The following is a 24,507-nucleotide window of genomic DNA, read 5'->3' on the forward strand; positions in this document are numbered from 1 at the left end:
TCAGCTAAGCACATCTTCCTGACAGTAGGAAAAGGTCTTCACTCATATTCTGTGTGCTTAAATCCTTAGGTACAGGAGGAACCACATAAACAGAATGTTGGAAAAACAGTTTTTCTATGATCAGTTTCATTAACAAGCTGTTGATGACTCCGTTTACCAATTTCTTAAGGCAAGGCACAGAAGTTGCTCTGATTACTTCACGTCTTGCTTGCAAAAGTCCAAGTATATTTGTATGTAAAGAGCATTCAGCCATTTCCTAAACAATTTCCTGCTGCAGTTCTAGAACAAAACAAGGTGCCACAACTGGCCTCTTGCATGCTGCTTGCATCTTCTAGAAACCCACACTCACTACTGCAGACACTCCATAAGAAGAGGAAATGCATCTTAAATTCCCCTTAGCGTGGCCCACCCACTTCTGCTCTAGAAGTGCAGCTCTTAAGATATTGCAGCAACTGAATGGATCCCCGTTATCTCCCACTTGACTGCTCAGAGAGGAAAGATAAACACTGAAGGAGCTGCGATAAAACTGAACTGCATTAGCAAATATTTAACCATCTGTTTAAAAAGGAAAATCCAGACCACTTCTGAAGGCGGCACCATAGTCTGGGAGTAAATGATTTTCAAACATAGGTTTGTAAATTCACTTACTCAAACAGCTCTGCTATGGGTGCGTAACACAGCGCTGCCAACAAATATTCCTCCATCCCATCTCCTTTCATAAATTTAGATAAAAATGCATTCCTTGGGCACTTATCAGCATTGTTAAGTGAGGAACAAAACCAGATTTCCAGCTGCCTCGAAACACATACGTTAGCAGTAAAGCATTAGCTGCATAGCAATGTGCATCTCCAGGAGACCTGCGACCATCTTCCACAGACTCCAGCAGTGGAACCCACCTCTGTTTTCAGGGGGCAAGGAGATGGGGGGACATTCCCAGCACGTACCAGGACTGCACTGGGAGCCAGAATGGGGCAGGGGAGGAGAGGAGGAGGCCTGCTTTAGGAACACTTTGCTTCCCTTCAAAAATGTCCTCTCTGCCTTTGTGGTGGAAAAGCTGCAGAGGCAGCTGCACATTCCCTAACAAATGCAAGTGAATAAGAAGCTATAGCTTTTTTTTTTTCTTTTTTTTTTTTTGGGGGGGGGGGGAGAGGGGGCTTGGGGAACAGGGGGGGAGATGGGGAAAGGGGAGCAAGCCATCCCACTGCAGTTACACAGGGCTTTCACATGCTGAGAATGCCAACTGCATAAAACCTGTACTCACAAACAGTGCCTGCAAGGCCAGTTGTATAACAGTGCCTTTACCCTACCTGGTGAAGCTGGTCTTGCACAACCCCACCTCCCAAAGCTTCCCATATGAGACAGCCAGCAGTCAACTCCTCCCAAAAAGGCTGTTCTGCACACCTGGCAGGTGATGACCACTCCAGAATGACATACCACCAAATTAACTTTTTTTTTTCCCCGTGTGGAAAGTGTTCGATTTTCCTTCAGCTGCAAAAATTCAGTATAACTCACCTACTTGATCCACTCACTACTTTCCAACTCAACACAATTTTTATTGGCTCTGGGCACAGGCTGCCCAGAGCTGTGGGTGCCCCATCCCTGGAGGTGCCCGACGCCATGGATGGGCTGTGGGCAGCCTGAGCTGCTGGAGATGGAGGGGCTTTAAGTCCCTTCCAACACAAGCTATTCTACGATTCTGTGAACCCAGTGAAGGCCTTCATGGGACTGAAGCATCTGTTGACAAGCAGGAGATACTGTCCTGCACACAAATGCGTATACTTTAATTAAAACATTGTCTTGACCACCCTAATAGAATGTCTGGAGACTGTCTGAGATCTGTTTTCATAGCCTCTTTGGCAGCCTTTATTAGTGAGGAAACACAAAGCCTTACTTTCCAGAAGGAGTTTCTTCAAGGATTAGTAGATTCACGTCACTTGACTTCCATCCTCCTTATCTCCCATCAGTTTACCAATCTGCCTTGCTAGGAGCACAGAGCACTTTACCCATGTAAACCCTGCCTGGCTGGAGCAATGCCACAGGCTGTACTCATCTCAGTGGCATCAGGATCCTTCTGCACATGGCCACAGCCATGGAAAGAGGCATAAGGTGCCACACTCTGACCTCATGGGCACTAATATGGCCCATATGTGAGAGTGGGTATGGAATATTAGTGCCATCTGCTTCTGTGCTTGTTGAAATGATGTCGTCTGGTTGCTTTTCTCACCTATTGTCTCTCCTTCCATTGCCACTATGTTTTCTTCATTTCCAAATCTTAACTAGAATAGAAAATGCAAACGGTAGTACCTGAAGCAAAGAACAGCAAAGCTAAAGATCCACCCTTGCTTTGCAATACTTGCATATATACTTAACTGTACGATTCATTTCCATTTATGAGAGCACAAACCAAAATGCTTTGGTAAACCAGATGAGCATAAGCATATGATTAAATGTTCGCTGAATTAAGACCTATGGAAGCATCACTTACACAACTGCTCAACAGCCACCAGCTGCACTGCTTCATCGAACAGATCTGCCATATTTACTTTATTAATTTTCACTATTTTCCAAAGCAAGACAGTGCCACTGCACAAGCCCACCTCGGTGGAGAGGACAAGTAGACGATTGATGGTAGATACACCAGTTTGGTTGCTGTATGTTGGATACAGGACAGCAACCAGAAGCAGCACAGTCAGCCTGCTCACTCTGATTCAGAGCAGCACGCATCTCACCGCGGGCTGGAATCATAGCTGCATGGAAACTTACCCACTGGGGCTCCTTATTGCAGAAGCCAACATCACATAATGGCAATAAAATAAATGTTTTCCTTATCATATCTCACTGCTCCACTGAGCAAGCACTGTAAGCGCCAAGTTCATTTTATGTTCCAGCTTGTGCTTTGTTGGTTCTGTTTCATATCACTTATTTACAGTCACAGTGTGGTATCCTCTGTCCTCACAGTTTATCTCAAGCAACACAGCAAGCTGTCTTGTAAGCCAGTGCTCAGATTTTCAAGATGAATACAAGCATACACAAAGCCACACGTGGATAATTTTGTTAATGCTAACAACAAATAAGATTATTTTGAGGTTTTTCTTTCTAGTGGCTTGGTATCTTCATTTACTTCAGTTCTCTAGGGAGTATTTCATTATCTCCACTTCACGCAGACTAACAAAGTTGCACAGCAATAGAGCTTTCAAAGATATTTGGAGAGGAAAAATGCAGAGAAAACCACTTTAAATTATAACGTTCTAATAATCTTGGGTACAGCTTTCCAACAGAACAATTAACAGATACGTCTTGTTTTAATGGGTAATAACATGCAATCAAATAACATGAAGGACATCTCAGGGGTTTTTCCACTCCTGTCCAAACATTCAGGTTATGCCAGATGGACAGAAACAAAGTACAAGAGTTTTTAGTGAGGATCCATCCTTTCACAAAACAGCATCTTGCATTTTGGTGTCTCAATGACTTCATTGGAAGGGGAGCCTTTCAACCACTTACACAGCCATACTACAAAGTGAAAAAATCAAACTGACAGATGGGCAACCACCTCCTTCCACATAAACAACTTCACCTTCCTCTTGGCATCCCTGTGTTAGATACCAGTTCTAGTAATGGCACCCTGAATACCTCCATTACCTTTCGTTCCAGACAATTTCACCAAGAAGAGGAAAATCTCCCTGAGGGAGATGCCAAAAAGAGATGGAAAGTGGAAAGAGGACCAACAGGGAGGAGAGGCAGGAGGGAGAGAAATGACAAAAGGAAAATATGGCAACCAGCACAATCCTAACAACTTGGAAGTTCAGTTTCACAGGAAAAACAAGATTTTACATTCTTTCTCAGTATGACTTGCAGACAGCTTCCTAAAGATGGCAGTGGCTATATTTCCAATGCTTCCACACTACAGTTCTTCAGTAATAAACACTCGACAGGCTCTTGCTGAAGCAAAGTCTGGAAGATGCTGCAGAGTGACAGACCAACCTGGTAACCACTTCAGAAGGTTTGTTATTATGAAGCCAAATAACTAAATAATGAAAACAGTGTTATAGAGCCCAATGAGTAGCCCTGCAAATAGAAAATCCATGCTTGTACTTTGCCAGCTGTGGCCTCCTGTTTGTTTTTTGAATTGTTTTTGTCGATGGATTCTCATGCGAGTCCACCGTAGGAAAAGAAACTTCTGAAGGACTTCCAAGGTGAGTCATTTTGAAGGACGATATGAAAAGAAATTCATGAAAGTTTCCAGGCTAAGAGCAGAGCTCATTTTTTACTAGAAGTTATGCAATCCTGACGTGGGGGTTGTAAATTTCCTCAGTCTTCCTTTTTCTTCACCCCTTGCTGTCAAGTTTGCTGGTGGCCGGCCCCTGCACAGAGACACCAGGCAGCTGAAAGGTGTTCATCCTCAATTCATCCCTGATCTTTCTCCTCATGCTGCCAGGAGCCTGCCCATTTAGCACCAGAGGCACTAGCATTTTACATGGCCACTATGTCTGCACTGAAGCCACCAGACCTTCACCATAGCCACAACCAAACAGAGAGGTACTGGTGCCTTTGAAACCACATGATGCTTAGCTCTATCCAGATTTCTTCCTTTTAAGCCAATCAAAATAAACAAAAGCTGAAGAAGCCTTTCTCTTCAGGCACAGATTCATACCACATATTTGAATGCAATGAGCATCCTAAAACCGTGCACAAACAGAGGTTAGTGACATACAGCAGGAAAGATGAAAGAACGCTGATATTAAGAGCCAAGCTGTCTTATAAAGCTAAATTACAGATGTTTTTAATATTTATTACCCAAATTACCATCCTCTCTAAAACGTTTTGAAATCAGAACGAGAATAAATAATGAAAATTTACTCTGTAATCAAGGTTTGCTGTGTATAACAAATGACGAGAATGTTACTCTTGTTCTTTTCAAGCACATATGGAAGTGAAGCATTTAAAATGATGATTGTTTGAAAGAAATAACTGCACTATTATTGGAAAAAATCAGACCTTCCATCACACCTTCCTACAATTAGGAAATGTAAATAAGTTCCTGTAAATATGGAACATAATATAAGATGATTAAAGACAACCAACTGCCTGCATTTTCAAAACTCATGCATTTATAACCAAAACAAATTGAAAACGAACAAACTTGGGTTTCCAAGCAATGTACTCGTTTTCTGTACATCTCTGTGTATCAAACAGCAGCAAATCAACTTGACTAAGCTGTAATGCAATACTTCTAGCATGTGATGGACTGACCAACTCGTGATCTTGGTTTCTGAACTTCAAAGGAAAAGTCCCATGACCAGCTTCAGAAGAGTTACCCAGGCTAAGCAGCGCCTCAGTGCAAAGCAGGTACCCTGCACACAGACTCACTCTGTATAAAAGTCTATTTCATTCGATTAAAATTTGAACACACTTTGTTTGTTCGTTTGAGCCAAGTCTCAGACCTTGTTTATAGCTCCTCACTGAAACGTACACACAGCAGATAGGTTAAGGAGTGTGTCTGCAGTACTGCCTTCCCATTTTCCTCAGTTATCAAAGTGGAAGAAAAATCACAGAATCGCAGGGTGGGAAGGGACCTCAAGGATCATGAATCTCCAACACCCCTGCCACAGGCAGGGCCACCAACCTCCACATTTAATACCAGACCAGGGATGGGGCATCCACAACCTCTCTGGGCAGCTGTTCCAGCACCTCACCACTCTATCCACAAAGAATTTCCCCCTGACATCCAAAAACACACGCTATTTTTGCAAAATAAACACCTTCCTCTTTTTTCTTCACATATTAAATGACAACAGCAGTAACTTCAGGATGTAATACTTACTCCATCATAGATGGTGGAATAGTGCAGCAGTCCTGGATTGCAGTCAGTGGCGATGTGAGGTGGGCAGTGTACGATGCTTCCACCACTTGCTTGTTACGATTCACAACGTCCAAGTAACGGTTAAACTTCTCACGAATTTTTTTTGCCAACTGAAAAAATAAAAGAAAACAAAAGGAGTAAAACGAAAATTCACTCTGTTTCTTTGTAATACTGCGTTCCTTCATAACAAACTTATATGGTTTCCATTCCTTACTTTTCATTCATGTTAAAAGCTAATCGTTGTCTGACCTGTCACTGTACTCCCTGTTTTGTTGGCTCAAGGCACTGCCAAGTCATGCAATTCATAGTATTGGCCACAGAAAACAGTACACACAACAAAATACGTTCACCATCTAGCAATGGGTACTTGAACCCTGTGTTCTGCATGCACGAAGAGTGAAATTTCCTTCTGTTCTTTGAGGAGTAGCACCTTCATCTGGCTCTACCCATCCTACCGTGCTCACTGCTTCCAGCATGAAGCTCTTTTGAGGCCTGACGAAGATGAGATGGAGACTAAGAGAGGCCCAAAGTCCACCTCAAGACCACAAATGGGCTCCTAGGTAAAGCCCCAATAACAGTCTTACAGAAGGCTTCACTCCGAATGTTATCCTCTACAAAAATGTAGCTAAATATCGCGCTGCTTCAGGAGCAAACAGATAATGGCACTGTCAGTGCACCAAATGTATTTAGGAGAACAAGCTCAGGATCCAGGCATCCCCATATAAAGCCATGAACACTTTTCTCTTGACCAGCAGCCTCCTCGAGCAGGAGGATCTGCGCAGATGTATTTCACAGCTCTTTTCACATAGTTCTCTTCATTGCAGTTTGGGCAAACAAACCCTCCCAGTTCTCATATCTGTCCTTGCAGCTCCTGCTGTTTTCCACGGCCAGAGCTGAGCACCTTTCTGGCTGTCACACTCCCCTTTGATGGAGGTAATCACGTGCAAACCAGGACAAGGTTTAGAAGTTGCTCTCTTACTTGTAGCAGCATGTGATTGTATTTTTCTCCTTTCAGAAAGCAAAACCAACCAACTCGACACCACACCTCAACAGTTCTCAGATCTTCAAAAATCAGCCACGACGACAAAGTAATTTGCAATAAATAAAAAAGGAATGACTGAAAACAAATTCTAACTTCATCACAGAATGGCTTGGACTGGAAGGGACTTCATGGATTATGAAGCTCCTGCTGCAGGCAGAGCCACCAACCTCCACATTTAATACCAGACCAGGCTGCCCAGGACCCCATCCAACCTGGTTCTGAACACCTCCAGGGATGGAGCACCCCATCTTTAGAAATAACTAATATCAGTACTTCTCTTTAATAGCAGGGCTGTGGAAGATGCTCTGCTGTCGGGTAAGGGCTTGCTGGTCTTCAGAGCACGCCTGCCTAATGACTTTGCAGGGGGAAACTGGAAGGGAAATATCTGTGGATGCTATTTGAGCAGTCGTGAGAGTAAACACAGTCACTAGGGAGCACTGGGTTTTGCAAGGAATGTTTACTAGGGCTATTGCTCCTTGTCTTTCATTCAAAGTGAGGGGTAAGTGAACTACATCAGACATACAGCTCACTTGGGTGCACCCACTGCACTTCTCATACCAACATATCTCTTGTGCAGTCACCAGCCATAGTGCACTGCAATGCTGAATACTTAGAAATATTTTCTTTTTTCCTTTTGTTTTAACACTTTATGGGCTTCTCCATTTGTAACCACAAAATGAGGAGGAGTTTGCTGAAAAAGCGACCACAAGAATCTCATCAGCAGAACAAAACCACCATGGAGTATCAGAACACAAGGGCTCTTGCTTGGAATTGCTGCTTTTCCCTGATAAGTAAATGCTGCACAAAGTGAGATTCAGGTACTGATGAGTTTTCACCTTCAAGTGGAACAAAGAGAGCACCCACACCCTGAGTTCAGCCTGCAGATAGGAGCAATCTGCTGGCAGAGGAGCAGATAAAGAGCTTAGTGCCTGAACTGCACGTCCCAGCTAAAACCTTTCAACGGCTCAGAGTCAATGCGTTATGTTTATTAAATGGGCCCCAGCACTTCAGCCACACTCATTTCAGCAGCGACGGAACCCAGCCTGCCCAAACCACACACAGGCGTGGATGGCAGGATGGAACTGGGCTCATCTGACAAATGCCATATTCCAACAGTGAGAAATAACCTCCCAGCAACCAGAGCACGTTCAGAACAACTGATTCAAAACCAGGCAACACAGGCAATGTGATCCAAACCGAATTCTTTCATTGAGCATTGATCACAAAGCATGAACTGTATTAAGACTCAAAGGACAACACGTCAGCCAGCTGAAAAGTTAGTTAAAAAAGAACCCAAAATCTGGTTTTCATTCATCAAATTGAGATGTATGATGTGGGTGAAGACGAACAAAACTAAACTTTTCTTCCGTGGTTGAGCTCCACTGGAGCGCATGATGTCCTAAAGGCAGGACAGGGAGCAGTCATTCCAGATCTTGGTGATTAAAATGGCAGCAAAAAAACAACACATACTTCCCAGCTTCTCATATCTGTCTCGTGTGCTCCCACATCAGCATTACTCAGTTTGCAAAGGATGCACTGCACTGCTAGAGCCTGTCAGAAGAACAGCTGCAGCCTTCAATCACCTTCTTCTTGTAAATAACGATAATAATAAAATCTTCTACCTGAAAATCACTCACTATTTTTTCCAGCACTCGTCCTCCCTCTTCTAAGCTGCCCAGAGCTGAACTGCATACTGATAGATGCAACCCATGCCACATTTATGGCAAAAACTCAAAGATACAGAAACAAAACACAGAACAAATTACAACACAACAAAGCATATAAACACAACATCATCCCAACAGAGGTATGTACAATATTTTAGAGATAAAATGGAAATCAAGCACGTAGAAGGTGGCAGAGGCTCACATCGCAGAGGTACCTATGGGCGAGTATCTCTTCCTCCCACAGAAACGCTCCAATTCACTCTTTTTAATGCAGACTAAAATAAATTTGGATGTCTTGAGACTGACATCAAACGCTGTTATCATCATTTCAAAGTGTTCTTCGCGTCATTTTAGAAAAAAAGGGAAAAAAAAATCCAGGTTGCTCAGCACTCCTTATCTGTTTCTTTTTTAAGGCACCGAATAACAGCAACCCAGGGCTCACCCCAAACAATGCAGCCATTAGCTCTGTTCTCCCCTCTTTTTGGCAGCTGGCGGGCAGCCAGCACATTTCAGTTTGCAGACAGGTTGGACGGTAACACCTGTTCCTATTACAGCAGCACCCATGGGTAATGCACTTCAGTTGTCACCACCTCCACTGACAACCTTTCATCACAACATCAGTGAGTTCCCCTAATTTTCCCAGAGACGTTTCGCTCATTTGCATCGCTCCCTCGAGCTTTGTTAGAGCTCTGCTCCCCTCAAAGCTCTGCTGCTGTGAAGCGTCCCTTTTTCAGAGAGCACTGAGGAAAGCAGAGCTCCAAGGTTAGGTTTTATTTCTGGCTGCAGCTTAAAAGCAGAGATACTTTTTATGTTACCAGGACTGTATATAAAATATGTATCAACGATGCTGGCAGGCAGGGACGTCGGAGCGGACTTGCAGCTCCTGGGGAAGCACTGCTTACATGCTGAACAATTCAGTTGGCATTTTTATTTTAAGCTCCTTTTGTGAACCAGCAGAATGTGGGACAAAATGCATCCACCATGCCCTCCCCTGCTGTATCACAGCTTCATTGTGCTGCAGATCCACAGACTTTGATTCTGGTAGGTTTTTAACACAAGTATATCTAACCTGCTTGGCGCTCAAAGAAGCCACTGCTTCTGCATCATCTCAGAGCAGGGTCTTGTTATCTTCAGAAGGGGCCTTAGAGTCAAGTACCTTTGCATCAATACATTCAAACCACTCCTGCTCTCAATGATGATGGAAACACGGCCTTGACCATTCCATTGGGATGCAGAACTGCTTTCCCACACATTTCTCCAAGGGGAGTAGCACTCATATGAAACAAGGGCCACTGAGATGATCAGAGGGCCAGAGCACCTCTCCTATGAGGAAAGGTTGAGGGAACTGGGTTTGTTTAGCTTGGAAGAGAGAAGGCTACGGGGAGACCTCACTGTGGCTTTCCAGTACTTGAAGGGAGCTATAAACAGGAGGGGGAATGGCTGTTTACTGAAGGTGGATAGTGATAGGACAAGGGGAATGGTTTTAAAGTGAGAAGGGGAGGTTTAGGTTGGATATGAGGAGGAAGTTTTTCAGCCAGAGGGTGGTGAGGCACTGTTCACAGGCTGCCCAAGGAGGCTGTGGATGCCCCATCCCTGCAGGCATCCAAGGCCAGGCTGGATGTGGCTCTGGGCAGCCTGGGCTGCTGTTGGCGACCTGCACACAGCAGGGGGTTGGAACTGATGAGCGTTGTGCTCCTTTGCAACCCAGGCCATTCTATGATTGTGCAGTAATTTTGGCAAGGCTTCCTAAGATCCACCAAAGGAAAGAGATTTTGAATGTGCTCCACAGCAAAAGCTAAAGGGCCACAATTCCTGTAAGTCATTCTGGAAATATGTTAAACACTGTATATACTATGCCTTTTAGCACAAGCTTCACAATTAATCGACATTGAATTCACATCTTGAGACCACATCGTGCCTCACAGCCAGGGAGACGTCATGCCTAACACTAAAATCCTCAGTTCTCACATACTGATTTTCTTTGGCAATTTGGGCTGTGCCGGTCAACAAGGACCACACTTTGAGTGATATGAGACAAGCCTCTTGCTAAAAGGTCAGGAGATTGCTGTGGCTGTATTTTAATTGCCCCTCAGCTCATTAACAGTGATGCAACGCTTCCCAACCTCAGAGTAGAATAACCACAGGAGGAGTCCCTAGCAGTCTCACCAACTATTGGTTACAAAACCTGCTTCCTCTTTTCTCAAAACAGTTGACAAAGTACGAAATGGAACAGAAAAGAATGGAAAGGAAAAAATGTCTGGCTCTAAGGGACACTGGTTAGTTGGCATGGTAGCTCAACATCCATCCTTTACTGCGTTTTCAAAAGGAATGCTGTTGTTCTCTACAGATGCCAATTTTTTAACAGTCATACGAGTTATCATAACCACATGAGTTATCACCTCAAACATCACAGAATCACAGCATGGCCTGGGTTGCAAAGGAGCACAAGGCTCATCAGTTCCAACCCCCTGCTGTGTGCAGGTCACCAACCAGCAGCCCAGGCTGCCCAGAGCCACATCCAGCCTGGCCTTGAATGCCTGCAGGGATGGGGCATCCACAGCCTCCTTGGGCAGCCTGTGCCACTGCCTCACCACCCTCTGGGTGAAAACATCCTCAAGAACCAGTCCTACCCATGTGAAAAAGCCTCAGCAGCTGTATCCCACTTGTGCACAATTTCTGATTATTGCAAACACGTTTCCCAGAATTTGCCCTAGTATGACAGCAACATCAATATCTGGAATATTTTGTCCCTTAGGATACCAGATCAGTGCTGGACAATGGTGGATCCCCAAGTTCTGATTTGAAGTTTCATTTCCTGTCTAAGTTTTTAAATGATTTGGCCTTTTTGGCTCTAAAATATAAGCATCATTTCTGAATTATAAATACATTCTGCTGTTCTAAGAAGAGTACATTGTATTTCTCCTAAAGAGATTTTTGTGGCAGACATAGTCCACCCCACCCAACCCCAAGCCATTGATATCTTCAGCTTTTAGAGATACACTTGTTAAGTTTTTTTAGATAAATGATTTGTGATCATTTTGATATATATATATATATATATATATATATACTTCTGGTAACCTGTTTCTATTAGTAACAAACATGTATACATGTGAATATTTGTGTTTTGCCTTAAAATTCTGTTCCTGAACCTCCTAACTAACTGCCTGCAATTATTGACTAGCTCCTAACAGCTTCACGCAGCATCAATTCTCCAGATATTTTTATAGCTGATAATTATGCTCCGGAGGAGCTGGCAGGAAAAGAAATGACAGTTTTCTAGCTCTAAGCATAGGAGTTGCATGGAGAGTAGACTCTGTTAAACAAAGTAAAGTCTAATGACAAAAGACACATCTCACTGTTTACACGCTTATTTCCTATAAATTAAAATCCTTCCCTTTGTCCCCTGCCCTTCCCAGCCTTCAAATCCAAGTGCCTATGCTCAAGAACATTCCAGCAAGGTCTGTATATACAGCTGTATATATCAACTGATGTACCTGTATTTACAGCTGGCTATCTCAACCGAAGCAACTACCAAGGGTACACGGGTGGACCTTACAGAAGCAGAGAGGTGACCTCAAATTTCTCCTTGCAGGGATGTTGCTAGGGAGCTTGCTGCAGGACCCCTTGCTGCAGGACCCCTTGCTGCAGGACCCCTTGCTGCAGGACCCCTTGCTGCAGGACCCCTTGCTGCAGGACCCCTTGCTGCAGGACCCATTGCTGCAGGACCCATTGCTGCAGGACTTGGGACAGGGCTGCCACTATCTGAGCTGCGTTGTGCCATCAGGGGCAGGGAGAACAAGGAAATACAGCCAGCACTAGGAGAAAGCTTCAGAACGCAACAGATTGAGCACACAGCATTTCCTAAGTTGATTTTAAACCTAGAGCTATTTTAGCCTAGCTCACAAACCCAACGCAAAGGGGATGTCAACAATCCAGTTTTACATCGGAATAACAGATGGCTGCACCACCATCCCTTGGATTCCAGCTCCAAGCTCTCCATACCACAAGGCCCAGATGTCTCACACGAGGCTGAACGCACAACGACTTCCCTGAAAGTGGCTCATCATCGAGATTCCCTTGACCAAAACTAACCATTTTCCACCATTTACGCTCAGTGGTTTGCACCACTAAGATTTGCTTATTCTATCACTTCTCCAATATCAAAATCACCTAAGGAAAAGTATTCCAGCTCTTTTTGGCTATTGTCATCCAAATTTTATTAACTTATTCAAAATGAAAAACACTCTGTTACTTAGGATAGCAATCCTAAAGTGTAAGCAGCTTAACATCCAGGCAAACCACTCCTTGTGTGGCATTCAGTGAACCAAGCGTATTAAACTGTCCAGGCCGAAGGCCAACAGCTGTAGTTTTTCCTCTTTTCCCAACAAACTGAAAGTCATAATTTACACAGTTTAGTATATAAAAAGCCAATCCACACAACACTGAAGTGGTCTGCCAGAAAAAAAAAAAATCCCAGTTGACATAAATCCGTAATTAATTGCCTTCGGGTATCAGTTGCTAAGAAAATGTTAATGAATGACAAAAACAGGAATGAGCAACGGGGGATTTAAATTTGCTTACATTTGTTTGCATTTGCTCAAGATGATCCCGTTCCATGTACAACTCTTACTCATAAACCTCCAGCTACATTGCTTATGATTCATTAGAGCTAGAAGACCTGGTTATTAATGAAACAGAAGTGCTCAATTATTTTGCTATCCACTTCACTGTCGAGCTTTTAACTGCAGTAATTATGCTTCACCAGGGCCTCGTTTTTCTCCTCTGACAGCTCAGAATTCATCACACTACCTTCAGTGTTTGGACAGTTATTTCCATCTCCTTAAAGCCAATGTGTACATCTGTGACCGGGAAACAAGCGGGATCTTTCTCTAAGCAGAGAATCTATAGTCAAGACTTCAAAGAAGTTTTAATTCGGTTTCTTGGTTTCCCAAAAAAACGCTTTTGGCTCTAAAGAGCCATCTGATACATATAATCTAGCCCACATGGCCCTTTTGTGGTGTGCAGACCACCCAGAAATACTTGTGAAAACCCTATCACTGAATCAAAGCCAGCGAGCCCTTCTGTTCCAATGTCGGGATGCTTTCAGCACATTTCTATAGCCATGCGATGGTTCTTGCTCTGCAGATGCATGCACACCTGTGCAAGAAGCCTCACTGCAGTGCCTGAGCTCTGACACCCACTCAGCACAGCTCCTCTCTGCTGTCTGAAGCCTCCCTGCATGCATGAACCCAACCTGGGCTCTACGTGCAGCAGCTGTTGGCAGAAGCAAGAGAGCAGTGCTTTTTCAAGCAGCAAACTTCTCGCATAGGCATTCAAAAAAACTGTAATACCTTCCACTCAGTTTGGGATGAGAACAGCTTGTCTGATCTTTTATTTAGTTCCACTTCTACAGCTACATTGCACACACAGGATGGATTCACATAATTGTCCCCTGCCTGACTGCTGCCAGGGAAAAACTCCCGCAAAGCACAGCATCTGTTGGAGGGGTTGAGATGCTATTATCTGCAGGTCAAGCAATTGTTCATACCAGAATTAGGGTAATTTACTAGAATTAATGCTTCACTCTTGTTTCTTCTGTTGTTTCCCACACACATCTGTATCTCACCAAACAAAAATCTGACATGGACAGACTGAAGCAGCACCAAAGGTGAAGTGCAAGCAACCTTCTTTAAACACAAACCTTACCATTCTTCTGATAACCCACACAAGAGATTCACACTAAAATACATCTGACATCAATCCCACAGTCTAAATCCCACATCATTAATCACAGGATCTTCCACTTTCAAAGTTATCGGATAGCATTATTACACACCTCAGTTTAGCGCCGGTACAGGATAACATTTTTGCACCAAATACTTGAGTTTTGTCTAGCAGAAGCCCAGCATTGCTGGAACTTTTCTTGCACTGTTTTTGGCAGATTAACTCAGTTCCCACATGGATCGTAATCCTATCAAAAGCCACCATGTTTGTTCTGAAAGAGAAGAGGATCTGAGCTCTGCTCCCCAGTTCAATCTCAGCCAAAGCTTAAATGCATTGCCCATACATTTAAAATCCCATTTGATCCACTTGTGCTTTATCTTTCCTTGGGGAAAAACAAAACAAAACAAAAAAAAGAATGTCTGACAGATTTACTATTTTACAGCAAGCATAAACTTGCTGCTGCTGGATGACTCTTTTTAATGCACATGTGCACACATGATACTCTCTTGGAAATGCACAAGAGCACCTCGCGTGCACACCGGACTACCCTTGCTGTGAGAACGCAATTCCCTTTTCCCCAGGGAAAACTCCACTCTGAGGCACTTTTGTTTGTACCGAACATTAAAACTGGTTTGATAGGGGGCTAGGAAGGTCGGGTTACTTGCAAAAGGTTGCACAAATGGGTCTGTGCTTAAATGGGAAGGAAAAGCTGGTTCTGTGCTGCAGCCCCCAGGCAGCGCCTGTCACCACTACCAAAACTCACTGCGCTCTGCATGAAGGTGCAACTGTGAGAATACAGAATTGGCACCTCAATGAAAATTGCATCTGCCTGATCTGCCTTTAACACAGAATCACAGCATGGCCTGGGTTGCAAAGGACCACAATGACCATCAGTTCCAACCCCCTGCTGTGTGCAGGTCGCCAACCAGCAGCCCAGGCTGCCCAGAGCCACATCCAGCCTGGCCTTGAATGCCTGCAGGGATGGGGCATCCACAGCCTCCTTGAGCAGCCTGTGCCACTGCCTCACCACTCACCGAATGAATTTTTTTTTATTATTATTTTTTTAACATTTATCCACAATTATTCTTCCAAACTCACACACGCATTAAAGTGGAAAGAGCTCACACGTTAAAGGATATATCACTTCAATATTAAATTGAAGAGATTTTCCTCGCTTTTTCAAGTCTGATCTCATACAGAGATCAGTTGTCCCATATTTACACGCAGCAACCGATACCATTTCCACATTTACAAGCGATATTAGTGCTTTTAGCTTGAATGAAGACAATTTTAATAGTGAGCCTTTCAACATGAAAAAGAGTCGATTAATGTGAGATGCTACATGAAGGCCCCAGCTCTGCCTTTGCTCCTTTGTTTCTTGAAGAAGGACCCACACAAAGCAGTTGGACAGCCTTTTCACAACAGGAAACAGTCAAATACACGGTCAGCTCACACAGTGCACTTTCACTTACACTCTATTCTGTTTACTATCCTATGTGCCATACGTTACAAAAATGGCTACAATAAATCCAGATAGAACTGTAATTGCTAATTCTCTTTGCAAAACAAAACCAGTGCTTTCATCAGCCTGCCACCGAGCAGCAGCAGGCAGGCAGGAGGTCGGACTTACCTGCTGAACTTCACTTTCCCCATTCGATATTTTCTCTGTGTACATGAAGGAGTTGAATATCCTCTGCAAGAAAAATCAGAAAGGATGTGTAAGAGATACTTTGTCTCAAAAGCCAAGTTAAAGCAGTTTCAAAAGTCATACGTGGGGAAATCTTCACCTAGCAATCTCTAATGTCATGTGTGCCCAGGGGATATCAAGTTCATTATATCTGCTTCTGATCTGTTCACTTCTGCAGCATCTCTTCTTACGTTTGAAGGCAAAAACGTAACAGTTCTTTCTTTTCCAAAGCATTTGTTAATTTACTACAGAGGACGAGATATTTACAACAATATATGAGAATAAAAGGGGAATAAACAAAGTTTTAAAATAAATCAAAGGGATTTTCCCGTACCAGCCTGCAAGTGACCTGGGCCTTTGCTGACAGAACGGACTCCGCATTTATCTGCACAAAGTCAAATACACCAGCAGGAAGACCTGCAGGTACGACCGCATCTCACAGAGACAGCGATTTGTGAAGGCTGCACTGAGCCCTTCCTTGATGTGCCAGTGGTGAAATAGCCAAGAATTAGCTCTCCAAACTATCAATAACTGCAATTACTAAGGAAGTCTAGATGTCCTCCAAACACAGTGTAATCATCGGTCAGCAACTCCAAGAGTTTTCTTGATGCAGGTTTAGCTGATTTCCTCCCAGCAAGGGCCGCACACAGCCACAGCTGGCAGCCACAGCCTGCAGAACCCTCTGCTGTGCTCTGCTGCATTTACCATCACGGCTTTCCCTTATCCCTCTCCCTCCTGAGGACTGCAGGAATTTCAGAAATTTGAACTCTTAATTCCAAACCTGCATGTGGAAGGGCAGCAATAAATCTCCTCGGTTTACAAGTCTCAGAGAGCCAAAGGGGGGTGGGAGGATAAGAAAGGCATCTACTCTTGAAAGCCGCCTGTATACTGAAACTTCCTTTTCTTCCAGAGCTGTTTTAAGTTCTACTTGGGCACAGTAACTATGAACATGTTTTGGGCTTTTTTTTTTCCTCCTCATGAGATGAAAAGATAATTTAAACATCAGAAGAAAGTACATTAAAGCATGTCATTTTGATGCAAAATGTTTCAAATGAATTGAATTTTTCTCTCCGTGCAGCATTTAGTCTGCAGACATCAAAAGGGGCGAGGGGGAAGCAGTCTGTCAGTTACCACCAACGGGGCTTTCTGTCCTCAGCATGAAGCTGACCCAAAGCAGAGCCATGAGCATGGGGAAGGCTCTGCAGGGCAACACATGTGAGGAGGTGCTGAGGACTTTTGGTTTGTTCAGCCCAGAGGAGGCTGTGGAGGAGCCCCATGGCAGCCCCTGCTGCCCCGTCATGGCAGCCCCCGCTGCCCCATCCATTTCCTCAAGCAGATTTCTGCAAACTCTTTTCACTTTAAGAACTAATACATAAAAACAAAGCAATTTTGGTTTTCCAATCCAAACGCTGAATTAAATTGCAAAGTGGTGTAAAACCCATCATTCTGTGACACCTCAGTGCCACCCCAGCTTGCCCAGCACGGCAAGCCAGCTTTGCCACACTCACTCCAGCCATTCTCACCACAAAGCATTAAGGCTCCAAATACAGTGATAAGAAGCAAACAAAACTGAAAACTTCTTCAAAACCTACGTAAGATTGAAGTAATTTGCATTTTCCATACTTCGTTCTCAAAGAAAGCTTTAGAAGCAGTGGGTCATTCCAGATGTGGCCCTGCTTAATTTACAATATTGGAAAGTCAGTGGAAGCACAGGTTTTTTTCCGTATCACTTCAGAGTCTGAGATGCTCAAAGGGAGCTCGTGCTCACTGCTGGCTCACTGCACTGCCTGCTGCTTTCATATTGCTGCTTGAGCTGCTCTTCATCCTCCACTTTCTGCACCAAGCACAGCGCTCATGTCCCAGTTACACACAGAACCCTGGGGCAAAAATCAGCCTTGCTATCTGCAGGGAGTGCTGCAGGACTTCCAGAGACCAGCAAGAGCTCCAGATCAGAGGCATCGGGACGTGCAGAAATCAGGAGAGCTGCACAATGCGTTCCCATCAGCTGCTGAGGTTGACCACAGCCTGGATGGAATCCTGAGAACCAGGTTTTATCTTACAAATGCACATTTCAGCACATTAGAGACTCTTGCTTCCCTAAGATCTTTAATTACCTGTCTGGTTCAAATTACTTGCAACTTCCCAGAAAATATTCCTCTGTGGCATCCACCTATCAACTTTAACGACTTTGACTGTAACCAAGTGCTTCTCAGTGCCACCAGCTGCCTCACTTACAGCTTTACACAGCAGGACAAGTATTTGATAAGCAAGATAAATCAGAGCACAACGAGAGGTTCCAAGGGCAGGATCTGTGTGGGGACCCCCTGGGAGGGGAAGATTTGGGATGCTGCTGTTACGATGCCTTCCACAGGTGCATCTGACAGTGATGAATGGGAGCACATCCGCAGTCAGGGTCTCCTTCCAGAGAGCGGTCAGGTTTCCTACTGAGCCTCTGAGATAAGGGGTAGCTCAGGTTTGGCTCAGTGGTGCACTTAAGCAAGGCTTCAGGCATTCTTATTCCCAGTTTGAAGCTGGAAGCAGTGAGTTTTGCATTTGGGAGACGACTTTAAACTGAGCTTAGCATAAAAAGCAAAGCAGTAACTGACTTGTTCCCTCAGTTCCCTGAAATAGAAACAAACCCAGCAGCAAGGCACTGCAACAGAAAGCTCTTCAAAAGGCCACAACTCGACTGTGTTTGGATACAGCACTGCATCCAAATAAACAAAAAGACAACCACCCCCAAACCAGGCCTCCAACATCCCCAACCAAACAGAACCACCAGCTGCTCCTGAGAGCAGCAGCCACGTCATTATTGTCAGACGAGATACGAATCCATTTCCCTACCAACACATACAAAATGTTACAGGCCAAGAGCATCAAGAAAAGCAAATACAAGACTAATCAAATATTCACTGAGCTGTAAATATTTTGAAGCTGCTTTAGCCTCCAATACTAAAGGATGTATTAAAGAAAACATATTTAGGCAGATTATGGACATAGACTACTGCTACCCATCCTTCTTGGGTCACAATAGGATGAAAAAAGAACCGTATTAAAAAGGATACAGAACAGCAGTAGCACCATGTGCACGTGTCAGATTGAAGCTGTATTAACTCAGCAGGACTGCAGTACTTAACTTCAAGTAGCAACTAACCAGGGTCTGTTTCTTATTTTAAAGGTTAACGTTTTAAAGTGAGCAAACAAATATATAGCAAATCCTTTTTATGGTGAAACTTACAGAGTTGGATTGTTATGAGGGAAACCTGTGGCTTCTTTCTGGAGTTTGTTTTTGCAGCGTCTGAAGCTGTATCACGTTCTGTTTTGTTACCATTTTCTAAAACTGAGAAACATTAAATAGTGGGCTCCCACGAGATCAAGGACATGCTTTGTGTTTTCCTCCAAGAAATTATACGTATATATAAAATTTCACATGTATGTGTACATATATATATAAAATTTTCTTGTGTGTATATACATATATATATTGCATATATATTTATACCTAGCAAAAGGGAAACTCAAATGAAAGCAATGCTGCCAGCAGCACAGCGTTACAGCCCCTGTCCAGCCCAGCTCAGCATCGCAAAAGAACGTCCCCATGTTGTACTGCCAATGTCTTTCTCTCTGGGTGGCTTTCTGACAAGAAGTCTGCAGGAAGGGTTTCACCAAGGGATGCTTTTCTGCTGCGCTGCTTGTTGAGCAGAACCAGAGTCCTCCTTAGACAGGACATGAAGGAACGAGACACAGAGCTCAAAGCTGAGTGCTGTTGGTGCTCTCCCTGAAACCAGGGCTCCACAAGCAGAGCAGCACCTTGAAATCAAAAATACAGACATGTACAGCCCCACGTGGCCTGGGAATTCTGCAGTGCTGGCCCAGCCCAACTACTGCCATCTCAGAACTTCCTTTTCCAACTTCTTTTGTTGCTGCCCTTCCGATCCTCTCCCAGCAGCTCCCCCAGAGCACTGTCTGGCTGCAAGTGAACTGTGCGTCCCTCCACACGTCCAATGGGAGGCAGTTCTGTAAGGATTCACTGCAGTGTCTTCATTGCTGCTCAGTAACCGGATCCCACAACAGCCTGGGATTCATAGGGAACACAACCACATCACATCTGCAGCAATCTCCAGGTCTTGATTTTGACTGGCAGATAAAAAGGAGCCACAACTTGAACAAGTTTTGGTTTTGATCACCAATAACTCTGGAGAAATGCTTATTCATGTGTAATTAGGTGGGATTCAAGCAAAGCGTGATTCCTGCCTTTAAAAGGAAAACATGTAGACAACCCTTATTTGATGTGCCTCTTATTCATCTTGCACGTCCTGGCATTCAGTGTCAAACACCAGAGGGGGGTTTGAAACCTTGCACCACTGCCTGGTAGCCACCAGCTTTCTTGCTTTGAGGAAATCAATGGCAAAGAAGAGGAGTGGAATGCAACAGTGCAATGCTGATATAAGAAACCTTCACAGCACTGCTCAGGACAGGCAAATAACTACCTTGGAAGGTGCATTTTGATTCATCATCCAGCATGCAGCGGGAAAGTAAGCAGAGCATCTGGCCTTGACCTCAGATGTCAGAACGCTCATCTTCCTTCAGAGTCTGACAAAGGCCATCACCAGTTTACCATCCTGCAAAAACGGCTCTGTGCAAGTGGAAAAACTAGAGGTAATCTCTCCCAGAGCAGACGCAGCTGTGCCCTGTGTACAGCCAGTGCCAAAGTGCTCTGCTCCAGCCCCGTCGTGCAGCAGGCACTCCAGGCACAGCTAGATGCTGAGACCTCAGGTTCCTTCTAATCCAACTACCTGCAACTTCTGCTTGCTCTCCCAAACACCCACATTAGGTTTCAGACAAAGCTGTGGACAATCGATATGGTAAATGACTGCAAAATTGTGACAAGGTACATCTGGCTGAACCTGAGCAGACATCCAGGGGTCCCTATCTGACAACAAATGGCATTTGGACATCGTATGGAAACCCACTCCTGTTCACATCACACTTGCTCAGTGTAAGAACAGTATTTGCTCCTTTGTCATCATCTGCAGTTTGCTCAGGGAGACTCTGCATGCTGCCAGTAGGCAAATCATTCTACACTTGCTGGTCCTCCTTGCTGGAGAGTCGTTAAAACACATCACCATCCTTTGGCAGCTTCATTCAAATGGTTTTGTATATTTTGTGTGTCAGTTTTATAGAAGACTACTTGGAATGGACAGGAATATGTGGAAGAAATTCACTTGTGAGAAAAAGCTCAGAAGATCAAACACAGCCTTTCCATAAGCAAACTGAGCACAGAACTTCCTGGCATTCACGACACAAGTCTGCAAGCGTTTGCAGATGCATCACCTTCATGAAACCCACTTTCACCAACTCTCTATTTACAAACCAAGCTACCACCATCTTCCACCAACGCTGCCAGCCCACTGTACCTCCTTGCTCCACAACCAGCACTGGAGCAAAACCCATGCATGAATCATGCATCAGTCAACAGAAGAAGCAGTACTCAGCTTTGATCACAATTCTGAGGATAGAAAGCATCACAGACAGCATTTATAATTTATCTACTACTTATAGCCTGTGGGTGGTAACAGCATTTTGGATAGTTTGAAGAGTTCGGTATTCAGAACTGGAGGTGGCGAGTACGTACAACACTGCTGGAAAACTGTCCAACTGAGCACAGTTCTTAGAAACGTGTTTCCTTGGAAAACTCCAGGCGTTTACAATGAGAGAAAACTATGGAAAACTGAGTAACTGCCAAAAATGCAATCAAGCATCAATAGAGTTTTTTCCCCTCTTTTTTTTTTTCAAGGGACCAGAGAAGAGGGAGGAAAAGAGTAAGAGGGGAAAAGACCCCAGGAAAATCAGTTCCACATGTTAAAATGATTTTGCATTTAGCCAATGTAACTTGACTAAAGTTATACTCGTGGCAATGTCTATCACAGTATTTCAGAAAAAGGAAAGTTATGCTACTCGACCTGAAAATACAAAGCAGATGGTCTTTCTCAACAAGATCGGCTCTTTTCCTCCCTACGCTTATCCCTCATTATAGCTTTTACAATGTGAAATTTAAAATATCGATATGGATTTCTTCATATTTCCAGTATATTTAGAACAGGTTAATGGCCTATAATCAAATGCAGTTGAAATTATCAGAGCAACTCGAAGCAAAACAAGTTCAGTGAAATGTTGAATCCCAGCGTCCAATTTTGCTGCCCAAGTGCTTAAGAAGGGCGACAGCAATCACACCTCTGTCATCACACTGTTGCTGAATGGCAATGTGCCTTGCAGCCACCTCAGGGAGAGATACAACAACTGAACAGGACAGCGGCTGCTCCCTCGGTCGGTATCAGTGGCCAGAAGAAATCTGAACGATCCCCAGGATGAGTTCTGCAGAAGGCAGAATGCTCAGGTAGTGCTGTCTGCTCCTGCCCACGTGCCATCCATCCACGCAGGCAGAGATGGGCCAACACCAACGCAGGCGAGCAGGTCCCCATCTCACATGCCTGAGCTGCACGCCAGGGCAAAGTGCAGCACTGTAACACGGCTCTAAGGACTGCTCTGCAGGTAGGAACAACAAACAATGGCACTCAGCAGTACTTCGTTTGAGTCCTTTCTGATTAATGTGCATTTTCCCATTCGCTGCATCTTGTCAGCGCTCCTAAGTCGACAGAAATCTCTCCTTGGCGTCTCCTACTCGTCTCTGGAAAGATCTGTTCCTTCTTAGGCAGTGTTTGGAATTTGGCTCGACGTTGTGCCCATCGCTCAAATAATAGTACTGAATTACCTCTAGGCCACTACATCAGAATTATGAAACACAGTTCCAGTTTGTCATCCTCCCTGCCAGAGCCAGTCCCGCTCACCCAGAACCACCTTCCTCCCAGGGGAACAAACTCCAGCATTTGCCAGGAACAGAATTAAACTGAAACCTCTTTCAGTGAAGAGAATTCTGGGTTTCATTTTCTGGTTTCTGTTTTAGCTCATGTGAAAATGACTAACTGAAAATAGTGAAACATTTAAGCAGCAGACTGATAGATGTAAACATGCAATCCTATAGCCAAAAGAATTGAGTATCATTTTAGTACAATTATCATGCCTGTTCAATTTGTTCGTGAATTCAGCATACAGAACATGTATCCATTTATGTCACATTCCAGCCAGGATTGTGTAATTGTACAGTGAAGTCAAAAGGAAAAAAAAAAAAACGAGGGAGGAAGGAAAGGGGAAGCCTGAAAGCACACCGATTTTTTCACTGATCCATTGAACACAACCAAGGCAGAAGCTGTTTGGTTTTGTTTGGACAAATGCTGCAGCACAGAAACATTAAGGCTAGAGAAACATACTAAAAAGATCTACTTGAATCAGGAAAAAAAAATCCCAAACCGACGAACTTAAACATAGGAATTTATAGATCATAAATCATCACACTGAACTTCCGTGCATAAAATGAATGGGCTGATGCTAACATAATTACAGAACTGTTTGCTTTATATGTCCAAGAGTATCATTTTTCAGGATCTCTCAGCAAGAGCCATCAGCATACAGAGCCAACACCCTGATAACAGCCTGCCCCTGTGACCACTGCTGCAGTGCTGCCGAGCAGAGCCCCCATACTGCCTGTGTCCTGAAAGAGATGAGCTTCACAACTCTGAAATGCATTCTGTAGTCAGTTCCCAAGCAAGGCACTTGCACCTCTGCCAAGAGAAAAGTAATTTATCAGTAGCAACCTAAAACTGACTGTCTGTAAGTCATCTGCTGTCTGAGTCAGCAGCCATAACAGCAAGTAGAATGTTAATTCATAAGCAGAAGTTTTAAGCTCATCTATTTCTACATCTCATCTGCGTTGTTTTTCTTTGATATACTGCGTACATTCCCTTGTTTTGAGAAGAAGGGAACAGGAGGAATTCTTTGTCCCAAGAATTTCTCAACTCAATTTTAGAAGGAGTTAAAAAAAAAAATTCAGGAGATAAACACTTTGCATTGCCTCAACACTTCTCTCTAACCTGGGCATAAAGCTGTTCTCAAATGCCTGTTCCACTCCTGCTGGCCCTGGGCACAGCTCAGCCAGAGGACAGCCCCAGCTGTGTGCTGTGTGCACAGCTCAGGCACATCGGCTCTGTGCCACCAGCTGACCTGGACACGCTTTGGAAAGTCTGTCCTAAACAAACTCCAGCTGCTCTCACGTGGATGGATCTGGCAAGGCTGCTCTCCTAGGAGCTGCAGCTGGAAAATGGTGCTCCTGGCAAAGATCTGCAGGGCAGCAAATACATTAAAAAAAATAATAATAATCTTCTAGCTCAATGTTAACAGATTTTACAGGTTAGAAAGAAAGAATTACTGCACAAGCTAGGGTCAATATCCCACTTATAAATGGAGCCTTTGGAAATACTTCTCAATCCAACATTACCCAGTTTATGTTACGGCCTGGAGAGGCAAAACAGATGTAGAAATCTAGGCATTTGCCTAAAAATGGACAGTGGAAACAGCATTTGGGGTAGAGGCAGCCAGGCCTGCATGCAGGGAGAAGCAGCACTTG

General features: G+C 44.1%; 1 protein-coding gene across 1 annotated transcript in view; it reads right to left on the reverse strand.

The window, feature by feature from the left end:
* The window catches only part of CACHD1 (cache domain containing 1), an 88,108-nt gene that overhangs the window by 41,671 nt on the left and 21,930 nt on the right, over positions 1-24,507 (reverse strand). Inside the window, exons 2-3 of the mRNA XM_052666839.1 lie at positions 15,930-15,992; positions 5,825-5,973 (exon numbers count right to left, since the gene is read on the reverse strand). Coding sequence (XP_052522799.1) covers positions 5,825-5,973; positions 15,930-15,992 — 212 coding nt within the window. The remainder of the gene's footprint in view (positions 1-5,824; positions 5,974-15,929; positions 15,993-24,507) is intronic.

This window comes from Tympanuchus pallidicinctus, unplaced genomic scaffold (assembly GCF_026119805.1).
Source record: "Tympanuchus pallidicinctus isolate F22 unplaced genomic scaffold, pur_lepc_1.0 scaffold7, whole genome shotgun sequence".
In the NCBI taxonomy this organism is placed as follows: Eukaryota; Metazoa; Chordata; class Aves; order Galliformes; family Phasianidae; genus Tympanuchus; species Tympanuchus pallidicinctus.